General features: G+C 43.9%; 1 protein-coding gene across 1 annotated transcript in view; it reads right to left on the reverse strand.

Annotated features, from left to right (window-relative positions):
* Positions 1-16,232, reverse strand: part of LOC115091497 (high affinity choline transporter 1-like) — an 86,293-nt gene that overhangs the window by 54,659 nt on the left and 15,402 nt on the right. The window contains exon 4 of the mRNA XM_029601708.1: positions 8,647-8,795. Within this exon, the coding sequence (XP_029457568.1) occupies positions 8,647-8,795 (149 nt within the window). The remainder of the gene's footprint in view (positions 1-8,646; positions 8,796-16,232) is intronic.

Genomic DNA, 16,232 nt, shown 5'->3' on the forward strand with positions numbered 1-16,232 from the left:
ACATGTATTTGTGTGTGCTCACTAACAGGCCGATACAGTATAGTGCGCTGGCGGAGCACTCTGTTAACCTGCGATTGGACGCTCGTTTTCGACTCGCTAGCTTTATCCCTTATTCAGTAAGGCGTAATAGCGCGTCGAAAACGCGCATCCAACCCCCCGAACCTAATAGCGCCCACAACATGCAAATGCATGTTGATGGCCCTATTAAGTATTCCCGCGCGATACAGTAAGTAAAATGTGTAGCCAAGCCTCACATTTTACTTTAAGAAATTAGCACCTACCCAAAGGTAGGCGTTAATTTCTGCCGGCACCAGGGAAGTGCACAAAAAAGCAGAAAAACTGCTTTTCTGTGCACCCTCCGACTTAATATCATGGCGATATTAAGTTGGAGGCCCCAAAAGTTAAAAAAAGTAAAAAAAAATTTAAAATGGGCCTGTGGCTCGCGGCTCATGGGTTGAAAACCGGACGCTCAATTTTGCCAGCGTCCGGTTTCCGAACCCGTGGCTGTCAGCAGGCTCGAGAACCAACGCCGGCAAAATTGAGCGTCGGCTGTCAAACCCGCTGACAGCCGCCGCTCCTGTCCAAAAAGAGGCGCTAGGGACGCGCTAGTGTCCCTGGCGCCTCTTTTTGCCGCGGACCCTAATTTAAATAAATTACTTTACTGTATCGCGCGCACAGGAGAGTGTCCTGTGCGCATGTCAAGAGAGCGGGCGCTCACCCGCTTTCCCGCGATTTTTACTGTATCGGCCCGTAAGGCTTAAAATTTGACACTACATCCAAACTTGGCATCAAATATTTCATGCCTACAGGATAGGAAAATTGGTTCTTACCTACTAATTTTCATTCCTGGAATACCACAGATCAGCCCAGACTCCTGGGGTTTGCTTCCCTAGCAGCAGATGGAGATAGAGAAAATATTTTCATGGACACTGCCATATAACTTAGTGTGCCACCTGTAGTCCCTCAGTATGACCTGTACCCAAGCCAAGATGAGGATAACTAAAACTATAACTAATACGATAACTGAGACCCCGAACTCCCCTCAACTAGCAGGAGGAAGGCGAAGCCTCAAAATTGGAACCCCATTCCAACAACAAATTAGAACATGATTGAATCCCACACGTAACTCCTCATCATGTACTTACTGCCAACATGAGCAGACTTTCCTAATTGGATGGGGCTCTGGATTGATCTGGGGTATTCCAGGAATGAAAATTAGCAGGAAAGAACCAATTTTCCTTTCGTGTTCATACCCCATATCAGTCCAGACTCCTGGAATGTACCCAAGCTCCCCTAAACTGGGTGAGAATGTGATAGTTTCTCACCAAAGCCCATGGAATTCAGAGCCCGAACAACCAAGCGATAATGTCTGGTGAAAGTGTGTAACGACTTCCTAGTAGCTGCCCGCCAATTTCTTGTGGAGATACTTGACACTCGACCCAAGATCCTGTGATCCAAGTTGAGTCAGCCCTTAGACCCTCTGGCACTGGTCAATGCTTACAAATGTGAGCGGATCCAATCGCCTCCTTTAGTTAATGCATAATCGTTGTCTTGGATGCCTTGCAGTCCCTCCTTGGTCCATTCTAAAGCTCGAAGATGTAATCTGACATCCGAAAACTATTAGTAACCTTGTGATACCTCAACAACACCCATCATACATCCAGCACCCAACATCCTTCATGTGGGTGCAGACGAATCTAAATCCGAAAAGGCAGGAAGTTCCACTGTCTAACTAACATGAAATGCAGACACAATCTTCAGTAAAAAAGAGGGTACTGTATGTAATGAAACCCCTGTTTATGTAATCTGTAGAAAAGAATCTCTAGAAGACAACACCTGATGTCCTGAAATTCTTCTGGCTGATCAGGGTTATATCTTTAATAGTCACCCTCTTCAACAATTCAAACAGAGCTTCACACATCCCCCTCAGAACCAAATTAAGATTCCAAGAGGGACATATCTTTCGCACTGGGGGTCACAAATGTTTCGCTCCCTGCAAAAAAAAACAAATGACATCAGGGTGCAAGATTAGGGATGTTTCCTGCACCTTGCCCCGAAGGCAGCCTAAAGTCACCACTTGCACCTGAATGGAATTGAAAGATGGTCCTTTAACCAAACTCTCCTTAGAAAAGTCAAAATATGGGAAATTGAAGCCTGAGTAGCCTGCATTCCCTGTTTGGTTCACCAGGCCTTGAAAACCTTCCAAATCTTTACGAGGGCCAAGGATATGGACAGTCTTCTGGCCTGCAGTAAGGTGGTGATGACGTCTTCAGAATAACCCTTCCATCTCAAGCACTTTCTTTTAAAACCAAGCTGTGAGATAGAAGTGAGCCACCTGATCTAAAAATATTGGTCCCTGACAAAGCAACCTTGGCCTGTCCACTGCCATGTTGACTAGGTCTGAGAACCATGGTCAACTTGGCTGCTATAGAGCCGCTTTAGAGCCACCAGAATTACCTTGCCCAGATGACTATCCATCATAGTACCTTGTCCACAACTGGCCATGGAGAAAACACATAAAGAAGAATCCATGGAGGCCTCAGTAGAACTAGAGCCCCCTGGTCCTTCTATTATCTGAGAGAGTAAATAACCAATTTACATTAACTTGTACAAGTCCTTTCATGATTTTGTAGACTTCTATCATATCCCCTCTCAGTCATCTTTTCTCCAAACTGAACAGCCCTGATTTGTTTAGCCTTTCCTCATAGGGCAGCCATTCCATGCCCCTTATCATTTTGGTTACCCTTCTCTGCACTTTCTCCAGTGCAGCTATATCCTTTTTGAGATGCGGTGACCAAAACTGCACACAGTATTCAAGATGCAGCCTCACCATGGCGCAATACAGAGGCATTATGACATCCTCTGTTTTATTTTCCATTCCCTTCTTAATAATTCCTAACATTCTGTTTGCTTTTTTGATCACCAATGCACACTGAACTGATGATTTCAATGTATTATCCATTATGACGCCTAGATCTCTTTTCTGGGTGGTAACTGCTAAGATAGAACCTAACATTGTGTAACTACAGCAAGGATTATTTTTCCCTATATGCATCACCTTGCACTTGTTTACGTTAAATTTCATCTGCCATTTGGAAGCCCAATCTTCCAGTCAAGATCCTCTTGCAATTCATCACAATCCACTTGAGATTTAACTACTCTGCATAATTTTGTGTGATCTGCAAATTTGATCACCTCACTTGTACCCCTTTCCAGATCATTTATAAATATATTAAAAAGCACTGGTCCAAGTACAGATCTCTGAGGCACTCCACTGTTTACCATTTTCCACTGTGAAAACTTACCATTTAATCCTACTCTCTGTTTCCTGTCTTTTAACCAACTTGCAATCCACAAAAGGACATCACCTCCTATCCCATGACTTTTTAGTTTTCTTAGAAGCATCTCATGCGGAACTTTGTCAAATGCCTTGTGAAAATCCAAATACACCACTTCTACTGGTTCATCTTTGTCCATATGTTTATTCACCCCTTCAAAAAAATGTAGGAGATTTGTGAAGCAAGACTTTCCTTGGGTAAATCTATGCTGGCTGTGCCCCATCAAACCATGTCTATCTAAATGTTTTGTGATTTTATTCTTTATAACAGTTTCCATGATTTTTCCTGGCACTGAAGTCAGGCTCACCGGTCTATAGTGCCCCGGATCACCCCTGGATCCCTTTTTAAATATTGGGGTTACATTGGCCTTTTTCCAGTCTTCAGGTACATCGGATGATTTTAATGATAGGTTACAAATTTTTACTAATAGGTCTGAAAATTCATTTTTTAGTTCTTTCAGAACCTTGGGGTGTAAACCATCTGGTTCAGGTGATTTACTACTCTTTCAATCAGGCCTACCACATACTCCAGGTTCACCGTGATTTGATTCAGTTCATCTGAATCATCACCCATGAAAACCTTCTCTAGAACGGGTATCTCTACAATATCCTCTTCAGTAAACACTGAAGCAAAGAAATCATTTAATCTTTCCATGCTGGCCTTATCTTCTCTAAGTGCCTCGATCATCTAATGGTCCAACTGACTCCCTTGCGGGCTTTCTGATTCGGCCATATTTTAAAAAGTTTTTATTGTGAGTTTTTGCCTCTATGGCCAACTTCTTTTCAAATTCTCTCTTACCCTGTCTTATGAATGTCTTACATTTAACTTGCCAATGCTTATGCTTTATCTTATTTTCTTCTGATGGATCCTTCTTCCAATTTTTGAATGAAGATCTTTTGGCTAAAATAGCCTCTTTTACCTCACCTTTTAAAGATGCCGGCAATCGTTTTGCTTTCCTTCCATCTTTCTTAATGCATGGAATACATCTGGTCTGTGCTTCTAGGATGGTATTTTTTAACAATGTCCACACCTGTTGCATACTTTATACCTTTGTAGCTATCTTTCCGTTTTTTTCTATTTTTCTCATTTTGTCAAAGTTTCCCTTTTGAAAGTTTAGCGCTAGAGCTTCCCTTCTGAGTACTGCTGCCACTACCACCATTACTTTGGTAAATGTAAGTAGCACCTTTGCCAACCTGAAAGGAATGGCGCAAAAATGAAAATGTTCTCCCAGAATCATAAATCTTGTGAACTGCTGGTGCTCTAGTCTGATTGGTATATGCAGATATGCCTCCATCAGGTCTAGTGATGCCAGGAACTCTCCTTTGCGTACCGCTGCTATGACTGATTGCAGAGTCTCCATATGAAACCGGGGTACCCTGAGGGCTGCATTCTCCATTTTGAAATACAAAATCAGCCTGAACATCTCCTCCTTTTTCGGTACTATGAAATAAATGGAATATCTTTCTTTTCTGTTCCAGCCGGCACTATTGCCCCCAGGCACCGCAAACGGTCCACTGTCTCCTGTCTCCTGAACTAGTACTATCCTTTTGGTATGGGGAAAGTAAGGGGAAAACAATATAGCCTTCTTGTACTGGCTGAGCAAATTTTAAAGCGTAGCCATCTCTCATCTCACCTAGGTCCCACTGGTCTGTGTGATTCTGTTCCATTCCTCATAAAAGAGAGTCAGACAACACTCCCCCCGATGACCAGAAGACAAGAGTAGACTGGCCCCGTCTCATTGTGAAGGCTTAGACCCCCACTCCCTGACCAGGGTTGTCTTGGGTTGGCTTCCATCCACCCTGAAAGGACTGCACCCAGGTTTGTACTTTGCCCAAGCTTTGTTGCTGAACCACCAAAGAATCTCTGTTCAGCCGAAATCTCCTATTATCCCTAAAGCACAAATGGACAAAATTTCCCCTCTTTGGCCTGTCCTCTGGTAATTTATGCCCTTTGGACTCCCCCAGATGTTTTACTAACTGTTCCAAGTCTTCCCCAAACAAGAGCTTGCCCTTGAACGGCAGAGCACTTAACTGAGATTTTGACCATACATCAGCCGACCAGTTCCTCAATCAAAGCAGTCACCTGACGGACACCGCTGACATCATAATCCTGGAAGAGGTTCTAATCAAGTCATATAATGCATCTGCTACATAGACTACCACTGCCTGCAAATACTCAGTCTGTTTTGTGGAGGATATTGATGTAGGCTCAAAAAACTATATCTGTTACACTACTCCTTTAAGATTATATTCACTCGCAAATCCTGTAACACTCTTTCCTTCCCAGATACTCATTCATTCCAAGGACTCCGTTTTTAACCAAATCATGGTCTAACTACCATTGAATCCTGTAAATAGTTTCTCAGTTATCCAGGTTATGGTTAATTATTGTACACATTGTTCCTGTTCTATGTAATGGCATTGCCAATCAGTTATAAGTTATATGTAAACCGATACGATGTGCAAACGGCTGTCGGTATATAAAATTCTCTAAATAAATAAAAATAAATAAATAAAAAATGCTGAACCAGGCACAAACATGCTCTTTGCATAAAACTACTACAGACCACAGCCCATATGCCCAATACAGAGTCCTCAAAAACTTTCTTGAGGTGGCTTCCAACTTTTGGTCCTACACATCCTTCAGTGTGGTGCACCCCACCACTGGAATGTTGGTCTTTTTAGTTACTGCTGAAAATGAACCATCCATCCCTTTGGAAGTATCAAAAGCCTGAGCGTTTCCGCCATTAATAGGTATAGTTTAGTCATCGCTCTTCCAACTTTCAGGCAGGACTCAGGGATGTCCCACTCCCTGACCACCAATTTCTTTATCGACTTGTGAAAAAGAAAACCTTTACGAGATCTCTCAATCCATCCATGACGGGGTCCACCCCGTCCTGGTCGGACTACTCCTATGGAATCTTGATGCCTAACTCCTTAAGGACATGCAGAATTAAAGGCCACAGTTCCTCCTTGCGAAAGAGCTGAATCACCTTAGGGTCATCCTCTTCAGCCACCAGCACATACTCTGCCCATCTTCTGAATTCGATAAATTCTGAGTGGACTCTGCTCCTGGAGAGCAATCTGCCAAATCACCAGTGATTCAGAATCCTCAGCCACCCTCCTGGGGCTTCCCAGCTGACCACACAATCTGAGAATCCTTCAAACGCTCAGTCACCTTGGCTCTCTTTGCAGGCTGCAGACTACCTTAAGGCTGCCCCTGGGCTGAGGTCATTTCTCCCCTCTGCCTTCCTGGTCAGATATGCCTTATGCAGCAGCAGTACAAAATCTGAAGAAAAGAAGAGAAATAATTAGAATCCTTCTTCAACAAAACCTCTTCAGCATCAGAGGCTTCCTGCGCCTTCTTGGGTCCCCGAACAGCGGGAGATAAAGAAGGCAGGGAATCCCCTGCCTCATCAGATGCCTCTGCTGCCCCTGCACTGAAGCCAAGATAGCTGTTGTTCCCACACTTATAGAAATGGCATCAATGGCAGTCCCAGATGCTTTTGTCTTTCACTTGCCTGCCGACTCGGAGCTCTTCTCGCCCGAGCTGTCCTCTCCCCCAGAGATGCATTGAGTGCATAAGCCAGCTTTGGAAAGCTGCACATGCGGCTCACCACATGAGGGGCAGCTCTTGCTGTGTGCCTGATGCTGCGCGCTACGGCGGTCTCCTCACCGCTGGGACCTCCAGCTACCAGTGGATACCTCACCTGGCTATACTGAGCCGATCAGTGACAGAGGCAGCTGAAGCCTGGTCCCTGCTGAGACCCTCTGCAGTTGACATTGGGTGACTTTCCCTTGTTCTACTATTATGTTCATGTTCTTTTTTTTAAACTGTAATGCCCGTACAATAAAAAAAAGGTACTTCCCTTAATGCTGCAGAGCTGATGCAGGATCCAAGAGGCTCTCCTGGAGAATGAGGGAACTGGACCACCAACTTTACAGTCCCCATGGCATTCCAGACCAAGTCTATTTTCAAGGGCCATCAATCCCCTGCTTGTCCACCTCGAACCAGGGGGATGGCTCCACCAGGACCTGACAATCCCTGGGAGGATTGCTGCTAAAGATAATCCAGTATTTTTATTTATTTATTTTTATATACACCAGACTGCAGGTTTTAGACTTCTGTCTGGAGACACAGAAATACTGAGGGACTGCAGGTGACATACTAGGTTATATGGCAGTATTAATGAAATATTTTTCTCTGTTTCCGTCTGCTGGCAGGGAGGCAAAATCCAAGAATTTGGACTGATCTGGGGTATGAACAGAAACAGCATGCTAATATTTAACATGGGAAAAAGATACAATCCTCCTATAGCCCACTAGAAAGATCAAGGGATCACACCAATCACACCTCAATTTTCTCAAAACAAAGAACAAGGGATCACCATGTCTTAAACTCCTCCCACCCTCTATACACAGGCATCAAGGAGCTGCAGTAACATGATTACCTTTCCACCACACTCCAACACCAAGAACAAAGTGGTCCTGGTGCTCCCCCTCCCAGATACCAAGGTCAAGAGGCTTTCTGTCTCAATGTCTGCCCCACCCCCAAACAAAGTGTGAGGGCCAGTAGTGCCAGAGTGTCCCACCACTCCCTATCCTCAACACTTCTAAGATCAAAGAGCTCCTGTGCCCTGATCCTCCTAGCCCATCTCACTTCCTCTGCCAGGAACCTTCACTGTCTACCCTTCCGATGATATCAAGGGTAGATAGAGGCAGAAGAGAGCATGGCTTCCTCCTGCCCTGCTGCTGCAGGCTTCCAAAATGGCACTGGTTGACCTCATGCACTCCTTTGCTCTGTATATGCAAAGGAGCATATGAGGTCAGCTGCCTGGCACCATGTTGGATTTTAGCAGCTGCGAGGCAGGAAAGAGTCATGCAGTCTCCTGCCCCCCTCTACCTTTGGCATCAATGAAAAAGGCAGGCTGCGAGGGGAGTGCACCTGGAAGACTGTAGGGGGATTGGGACACAGGCCTCTTGATCTTGGGGGCAGTAGCACCAACTGTCAGACTTACTTGATGACTAACCCTACTGCTCACTAGTTTCAAACTGATGTTAATTCAGCTCCTTTAAGCATCTGAACTCTTGTTAGCCTGAGTTGCTGGGGGTGAGTTCAGTCTCAATCCCTGTCCTTGCAGTGGGGGTTGAGCTATTTGGTCAACCCCCACTGCAGCCCCATGTTTAACATGCTCTAAGCAAAGCTTCACTTATGTATTTATGTTTGAAATTATCGTTGCACTTCTTATAAATGAATGCCTTCATTCTACTGCACAGGAAAAGGTTGATTGTGCTATGTGAAAACTTACCAGACCAAATATTAAAAGTATAAGCTGTATCACATCGGTGTAGGCGACAGAGTACATACCACCCAGGAGAGTGTATATTACAACAGTAAATGCAGAAACTATAATAGCTAAATAGCTCTGGATGTCCAAAATGACACTCACTGTTGCTCCTGAAAATAAATAAAATATTTAAATAATGCAAATAATGATTACATTAACATGGTGATACAGTAAATGATGGCAGACATGAAACAAATGGCCCATCTAGTCTGCACAGTTATCATTCTCTCTGGTTCTCTACCACTTTGGGTAGTTGAGCACATAATGCCCCATCCTGAAACCAACACCAACTCCACTTCCCAACCCCCTCCAACCTTGTTATTTTCATGGCTCTCTGTTCCAAGCATGTTTAAATTCCGTTACGGTGCTGGCCTCCTCCACCTCAACTAGTAGACTATTCCAGGCTTTGTAGTCTTGCTTTCTGGTTCTTACATGCCCCATACTTAATCCAAGACCCGGTCCTCCTCCCAAATCATAACACCATGCTTTTTAATAGGTCCAAATAGCCATTGATATTAGTTAGGCTGTCGTCCAAACATCTGCCTTATACTTGTTAATGTTACAGTTGTAACCATGGCTGCTTCATGCAAGATACTCCAGACTTCTTGGAAGCTTGATGTAGCCATATCATTAATATTAGGGTTACAACCATAGCCACTCCATGCAGTTTACCCTGTAGCTAGGGCCAGTGCAAGGGTATTAGGAGCCCTAGGCAAATGTTCTGCCTTGCGCCCACGCTCTCCCCCTCCCCCTGGTCCAGGCCCCCGCCCCAAACTCATTCACTCAAGCCCCTTCTCTTACACATACTTAGGTTCCTTGGCTCATTCACACATGCACCTTTACACAGGCTCCCTCCATCTCTCTCACTAACACCATTGCTCTCTTGAACACACACAATCCCTCTCACTCACAACCACACACACACACACATACAAACACACACACATACACACACACAAACAAACAGAGGTGCCGTTCGTGGCTGGCTGAGACTCTGCTTCTCTCAACCACGAACAGGATGGGCGCTGCTCGTGACTCACCGAGTGTCTGCTTTTCTTGGCCGCAAGTAGGATGGGCGCTGCTCATGACTCACCGAGTGTCTGCTTTTCTTGGCCGCAAGTAGGATGGGCGCTGCTCGTGACTCACCGAGTGTCTGCTTTTCTTGGCCGCAAGTAGGATGGGCGCTGCTCGTGACTCACCGAGTGTCTGCTTTTCTTGGCCGCAAGTAGGATGGGCGCTGCTCGTGACTCACCGAGTGTCTGCTTTTCTTGGCCGCAAGTAGGATGGGCGCTGCTCGTGACTCACCGAGTGTCTGCTTTTCTTGGCCGCAAGTAGGATGGGCGCTGCTCGTGACTCACCGAGTGTCTGCTTTTCTTGGCCGCAAGTAGGATGGGCGCTGCTCGTGACTCACCGAGTGTCTGCTTTTCTTGGCCGCAAGTAGGATGGGCGCTGCTCGTGACTCACCGAGTGTCTGCTTTTCTTGGCCGCAAGTAGGATGGGCGCTGCTCGTGACTCACCGAGTGTCTGCTTTTCTTGGCCGCAAGTAGGATGGGCGCTGCTCGTGACTCACCGAGTGTCTGCTTTTCTTGGCCGCAAGTAGGATGGGCGCTGCTCATGACTCACCGAGTGTCTGCTTTTCTTGGCCGCAAGTAGGATGGGTGCTGCTTGTGGCCCGCCAAGTCTCTGCCGCTAGCGGCCTGCTGAGTCTCTACTCCTCTTGGCCGTGAGTGGGATGGGCTCCGCTCGCGGCCCCCACATGGCTGCTCTTTGCCGCCCCTTAATGGCTAGCACACTAGGCAACCACCTATTTTGTCTATTGGGACTCGGCAGCCCTGCCTATATCCCAGCCTTCTTGGAAGCCTTATGCAATTGTGCTGCAGATATTAGGATTGTAACTGACTCTTGGCCTTCATGGAAGTCTGATGTATGTATTTTATTTTAGCCCAAAGAATACCCCTTACAATATCACTTTTTCAGTTCCATTATAAACAATATTTTAAATGAAGACCTTGTGTTCTCGTACTGCAAATCCAAATGGATTCATTCAATTTTTACACTGAAGACTCCTGGATTAAAAATAAGGGTCAACAAACAAGTTGCAGGTGTCCTGTTGATGGAAGCAAAACTCTTGAAAGCTAGTCACAGATGCACTAGGTTAGTCCAATAAAAACTTGTTTCTTGATTATTTCTACATATGCAAATATATTAACTCGACAGTTCTAAATGGTACATTTTCCCAATGGAGAAAAGTGAATAGTGGAGTGCCCCAGGGATTGTTCTGGGACCACTGCTTTTTAATATATTTATAAAGGACTTGGAAATGGGAACAATGAATGAGGTGATCACATTTGCCGATGACACAAAATTATCCAAAGTTGTCAAATCACAACAGGATTGTGAGGAATTGCAAGAGGACCTTACAAAAGTGGGAGACTGGGCATGCAAATGGCAAATGAAATTTAATGGCGATAAGTGTAAAATTATGCTCTTAGGGAAGAGTAACCCAAATTATAGTTACATAATGCAAGGTTCCACATTAGGAGTCACTATTCAGGAAAATAATTTAGGCGTCATTGTTACTAATACGTTGAAATCTTCTGCTCAGTGTGCATCAGCAGCCAAAAAAGCAAATACAATGCTAGAAATTATTAGGGAAGGAATGGATAATAAAACAGAGAATATCATAATGCCTCTGTATCGCTCCATTGTGCAACCTCATCTTGAGTATTGTGTGCAGTTCTGGTTACCACATCTCACAAATAATTTAGCAAAATTAGAAAAGATTCAGAGAAGGGCGACCAAAATGATAAAGGGGATGGAACAGCTCCCCTATGAGGAAAGGCTGAAGAGGTTAGAGTTGTTCAGCTTGGAGAAGAGAAGGCTGAGGGGGGATATGATAGAGGTCTTTAAGATCATGAGAGGTCTTGAACGAGTAGATGTGAATTGGTTATTTACACTTTTGAATAATAGAAGGACTAGGAGGCATTCCATGAAGTTAGCAAGTAGCACATTTAAGACTAATCGGAGAAAATTCTTTTTCACTCAACGCACAATAAAGCTCTGGAATTTGTTGCCAGAGGATGTGGTTAGTGCAGTTAGTTTAGCTGGGTTTAAAAAAGGTTTGGATAAGTTTTTGGAGGAGAAGTCCATTAACTGCTATTAATCAAGTTTAGTTAGGGAATAGCCACTGCTATTAATTGCATCAGTAGCATGGGATCTTCTTAGTGTTTAGGTAATTGCCAGGTTCTTGTGGCCTGGTTTGGCCTCTGTTGGAAACAGGATGCTGGGCTTGATGGACCCTTGGTCTGACCCAGCACGGCAATTTCTTTTGTTCTTATGTTCTTAATGTGTTCAGTGTGGGCTTAGCCCTCAGAAAACAATGAGTAAAAGAATTATACTAACAATATAGTAAACCTCAATACCAAAACAATAGTAACTGTCAGCATGCAAACAGTAACAAACCTAAGAACATGCCATATTGGGTCAGACCAAGGGCCCATCAAGCCCAGCATCCTGTCTCCAACAGTGGCCAATCCAGGCCATAAGAACCTGGCAAGTACCCAAAAACTAAATCTATTCCATGTTACCGTTGCTAGTAATAGCAGTGGCTATTCTCTAAGTGAACTTAATTAATAGCAGGTAATGGACTTCTCCAAGAACTTATCCAATCCTTTTTTAAACACAGCTACACTAACTGCACTAACCACATCCTCTGGCAACAAATTCCTTAGAATCTATATCTACTCCACAGGTGAATCCTTGGCACCGTTCTTGGGCAGCCATGGGAGAGATGCTGAGTCCATCTGTCTACACTAAGGAAAACTAAATTATCAGGTAAGTAATTTCTCCATTTCCTAGCGAGTAGCAGATGGACTCAGGACCAATGGGACGTACAAAAGCTACTCCTGATTGGGGTGGGAGGCTGCCCATGGTCTGGTTAACACCGCCCTTGCAAAGGCTGCATCCTCTCGGGCCTGAACGTGCAGGCGATGGAACCTGGAGAAGGTGTGTAAGGAGGACCACATCGCGCCTCGGCAGATGTCGACGGGAGACAGCAGTCTAGCTTTCACCCATGAGACTGTCTGAGCCTTAGTGGAATGAGCTTTAACCTGAAAGGGTAATGGCTTTCCTGCCTCCACACAGGCTCCCATGACCACCTCCTTAATCCAGCGAGCTATGGTACCCAGTGAAGCTGTTCACCCAGCTTTCTTTCCCTGCGAAGGACAGATTCTGAAACTTCCAAATACTGCACCAAAAACCTACTGACATTCAAATGGCAAAAGCGGTGGTATTTTTCCACATCCTTATGCCTATCCAGGGCTTTGGCAGTCACAGCCGCGATCGGCATCCTGCACCCACTGCCTTTCAGCTGCTTAAGCAGCAAAGTCCACACTGGGAACCAGCTACCAGACCAAGGTACATCTGAGGGATCCTGGAAATCACCTCAGGAATTCTCAATTAGGGGCAGGACCTTTAGGTTATCACCGCAGGAGAGCAGGGCGCACTCTCTCTCCAATTTAAAAGTAGAGTTTCTTCTTCCAAAAGGTATAGCGATCCCCTTAGGGAAAGCACATCCACATCTGCTGGGAGACTGAGAAATACTGAAGGGCTGAGGTCACTGTGGGGGTGCATCCAGGGCGACGCCAGCCCCGAAACCTGACTGTCTCCATCTGCTGGCAGGGGAGCACAAACCCACCGGTCCCAAGTCCATCTGGCTACATGCTAGGAAATCTCTCTTTTAAAAGGCCATATTCCGAGTGCAATAAAAAAAAAACCACTGTTAGACCACTACTGAAGAATGGCAATCTTGACCCCTGTTCTCCCAGTAGTTACAGACCTCTCTCTTCACTTCCATTTGTTCAAAGTTAATAGAAAATATTTTCCTCATTCAGTTATCTGATTATTTAGAAGAATTTGCTGTGGTTTCCGAACCAGTTTTGTTTCAGGAAACAAAGCAACACAAACCGTTATCCATTTTTTATTCTGTACTGTGGGGTTTCGATGGTGGTCAAGACTATCTGTTCGCTCCGTTACATGTATCAGCTGCATTAGACACAACTGATACTAGAATTTTGATTAATCTTTTAAAGTCATTAGGTACTGGAGGTTAACCTTTAAAATGATTCACTTCATATTTGAATGACATAAAACATTTTTCCCCAATTGGTTGAGATTACTACTGGGGTGCCTCAAGGCTTTGCACTCTCGATGATTCTATTCAAATTATTTAACCCCTTTTTGTTAATATTTGGCAGGTCTGGGGCTTTTATATATGCTGATGACATCAAATTTTTAAATACCAATAAAGAGGTCTGTAGCCTCCTCAATTGAATATCTAAAAATTTATTTGGAAGCAACTCAAAAGTGGCTGTCCTAAAATTGTATTGTTCTGAATCTCTCTAAACTGGAAATTTTGTTTCTTTCCAGAATACCTGAGAACTTATAGTTCAGTTTAAAGGGACATATAAAAACTGCCTCCTCCAGAGTCTTAGGGGTGTTCCGTTCACATTACAACCTTATTTGTATAAGATCCATTTGAGACTCAAATCACTGTTGGAACCACCAGACTCCATTTGCTCTACATACAATTTAACTGCCATGTTTTGATTACTGCAATTCCCTCTTGCTGGGTCTTCTGGCTCAGCCCTGCACCAACTGCAAATCTCAGTAGCTCGCCTACTGGTAGGAGGTAGGAAGTTTAACCATATTACTCCAGTCCTGGTTAACTTACACTGGTTACCACTTTCATCGAATATAAAATCCTTATGCTCATCTATAAATTAATCAATCAGGTCAGGACTCCTTGGTTAGGTGCAGCCTTAAGAGTGTATATACCCTCACGTTCCCTTCATTCGCAGAATAAGGGGTTGCTCAAAATTCCATATGTTAAAGAGACACACTTGGGGGAAATTCAAGATTGTAGCTTCTCAGTGGATAGGCCAATACTATGGAACAATATACCAGAATTTCTGAGAACTGAATCCACCACTTCCACATTTAAGAAACTTTTAAAAACTTGGCTGTCTCAGAGATATTTTGGTAACAACTTCATAGACGGGAGTGTATGATAGATTTGCTGATTTTTGTATGCGGATGAAATCCGGTATGGTAGCTCAAGTCTTTCTTGTTTTAAAGTTTAACATTATGTGTTTTAACTGCAAACCGCGCTGATATTTTATATTGCGGTATAAAAATGACTAAATAAATAGGGGGCTATCAAGATCATTGTGTTTTTGCTCTTGTTAAAATTTCATAATTGTTTTTGCTATTAATGGAATTGGTACAAAGTTACCTACCTATGAAAAGGCAGCGGTGCTAATATTACATCTCCTATTAGGAAAACAGAACAAGCCAGGCTGTTATAGATCCCTACACAGAAACTAACCACTGGCAGAATACCTCACCTTGGTCATACATGCAGAATACAGATGGCCTCTAACCAAAAGAGCATTATAAACAGAAATATGCAGACAAAAACTGAACTGGAAACAAGCCAGACTCTGTAAATAGTACAATGGAAAAACAGACTCATCATTCCTCATAAAAACATCAAACAATAAAATCAAATATAAAATCAATAATAATAAAATCATAGAAATAAAAATAATATATATTTCATAACAGCTGAAGATTAGAATAACATCCAACAATTAAAAACTTGTAGAACTGTGCCAAACACGAATAAAATATTTCAAAACAGCAGACGCAAACATACAACAATTAAAACTAATAAGGATAACAAAAAAATCCTCTGCTCTCCATACCTGAGAATTTATGATTTCCAGGTGTCCTGAGATTGTTGTGGATTAGCAGGCAAAAAGGCAAGTGGATTGTTGTGCACAGACTTTCTCCTCTCTCTCTCATATATCCACATATGCTCTCCCTCAGTCTTACTCATACACCCACAGGCTGTCTCTCTCACATGTTCAGTCTCTGACACACACACTCACACATAATGACAAACATACAGGCTGTCTCACTTTCACATGTTCAGTTTCTGATGTAAACATAAACACACACACACACAGGCTGTTTCTCATTTTCACATGTTCACTCTCTGACACACACTCTCTCTCACACACACACAGGCTGTCTCTCACTCTCACATGCTGTCTCTGACATACACACAAAGATAAACACACACATAGGCTGTCTCTCATTTTCACATTGTCAGTCTCACTCACACACATACTCAGGCTGTCTCTCACTCTCACATGCTCAGTTTCACTCACACCAGCTGTCTCTCACTGTCACATGCTCAATCTCACTCACACACACATATATATAGGCTGTCTCTCACTCTCACACGCTCAGTTTCACTCACAGAGACACACACAAGCTGTCTCTCACTCTTACATGCTCAAAGACCAATGCAATAGAATGTGCTCAGCCTAGCGCATAACTTGACATGCAGTTAAATATGCGTTTTAGATGTGCTAGAATAACTCCCGATGCAGTAATGGGATAAGTGTGTCCGAACTGCGCGTCCAAACAAGAGCATAGCTAAAAGCACTCATCACATGTAAATGCCATGTAGATGAGGCTAT

Source organism: Rhinatrema bivittatum, chromosome 5, assembly GCF_901001135.1.
Source record: "Rhinatrema bivittatum chromosome 5, aRhiBiv1.1, whole genome shotgun sequence".
Classification (NCBI taxonomy): domain Eukaryota; kingdom Metazoa; phylum Chordata; class Amphibia; order Gymnophiona; family Rhinatrematidae; genus Rhinatrema; species Rhinatrema bivittatum.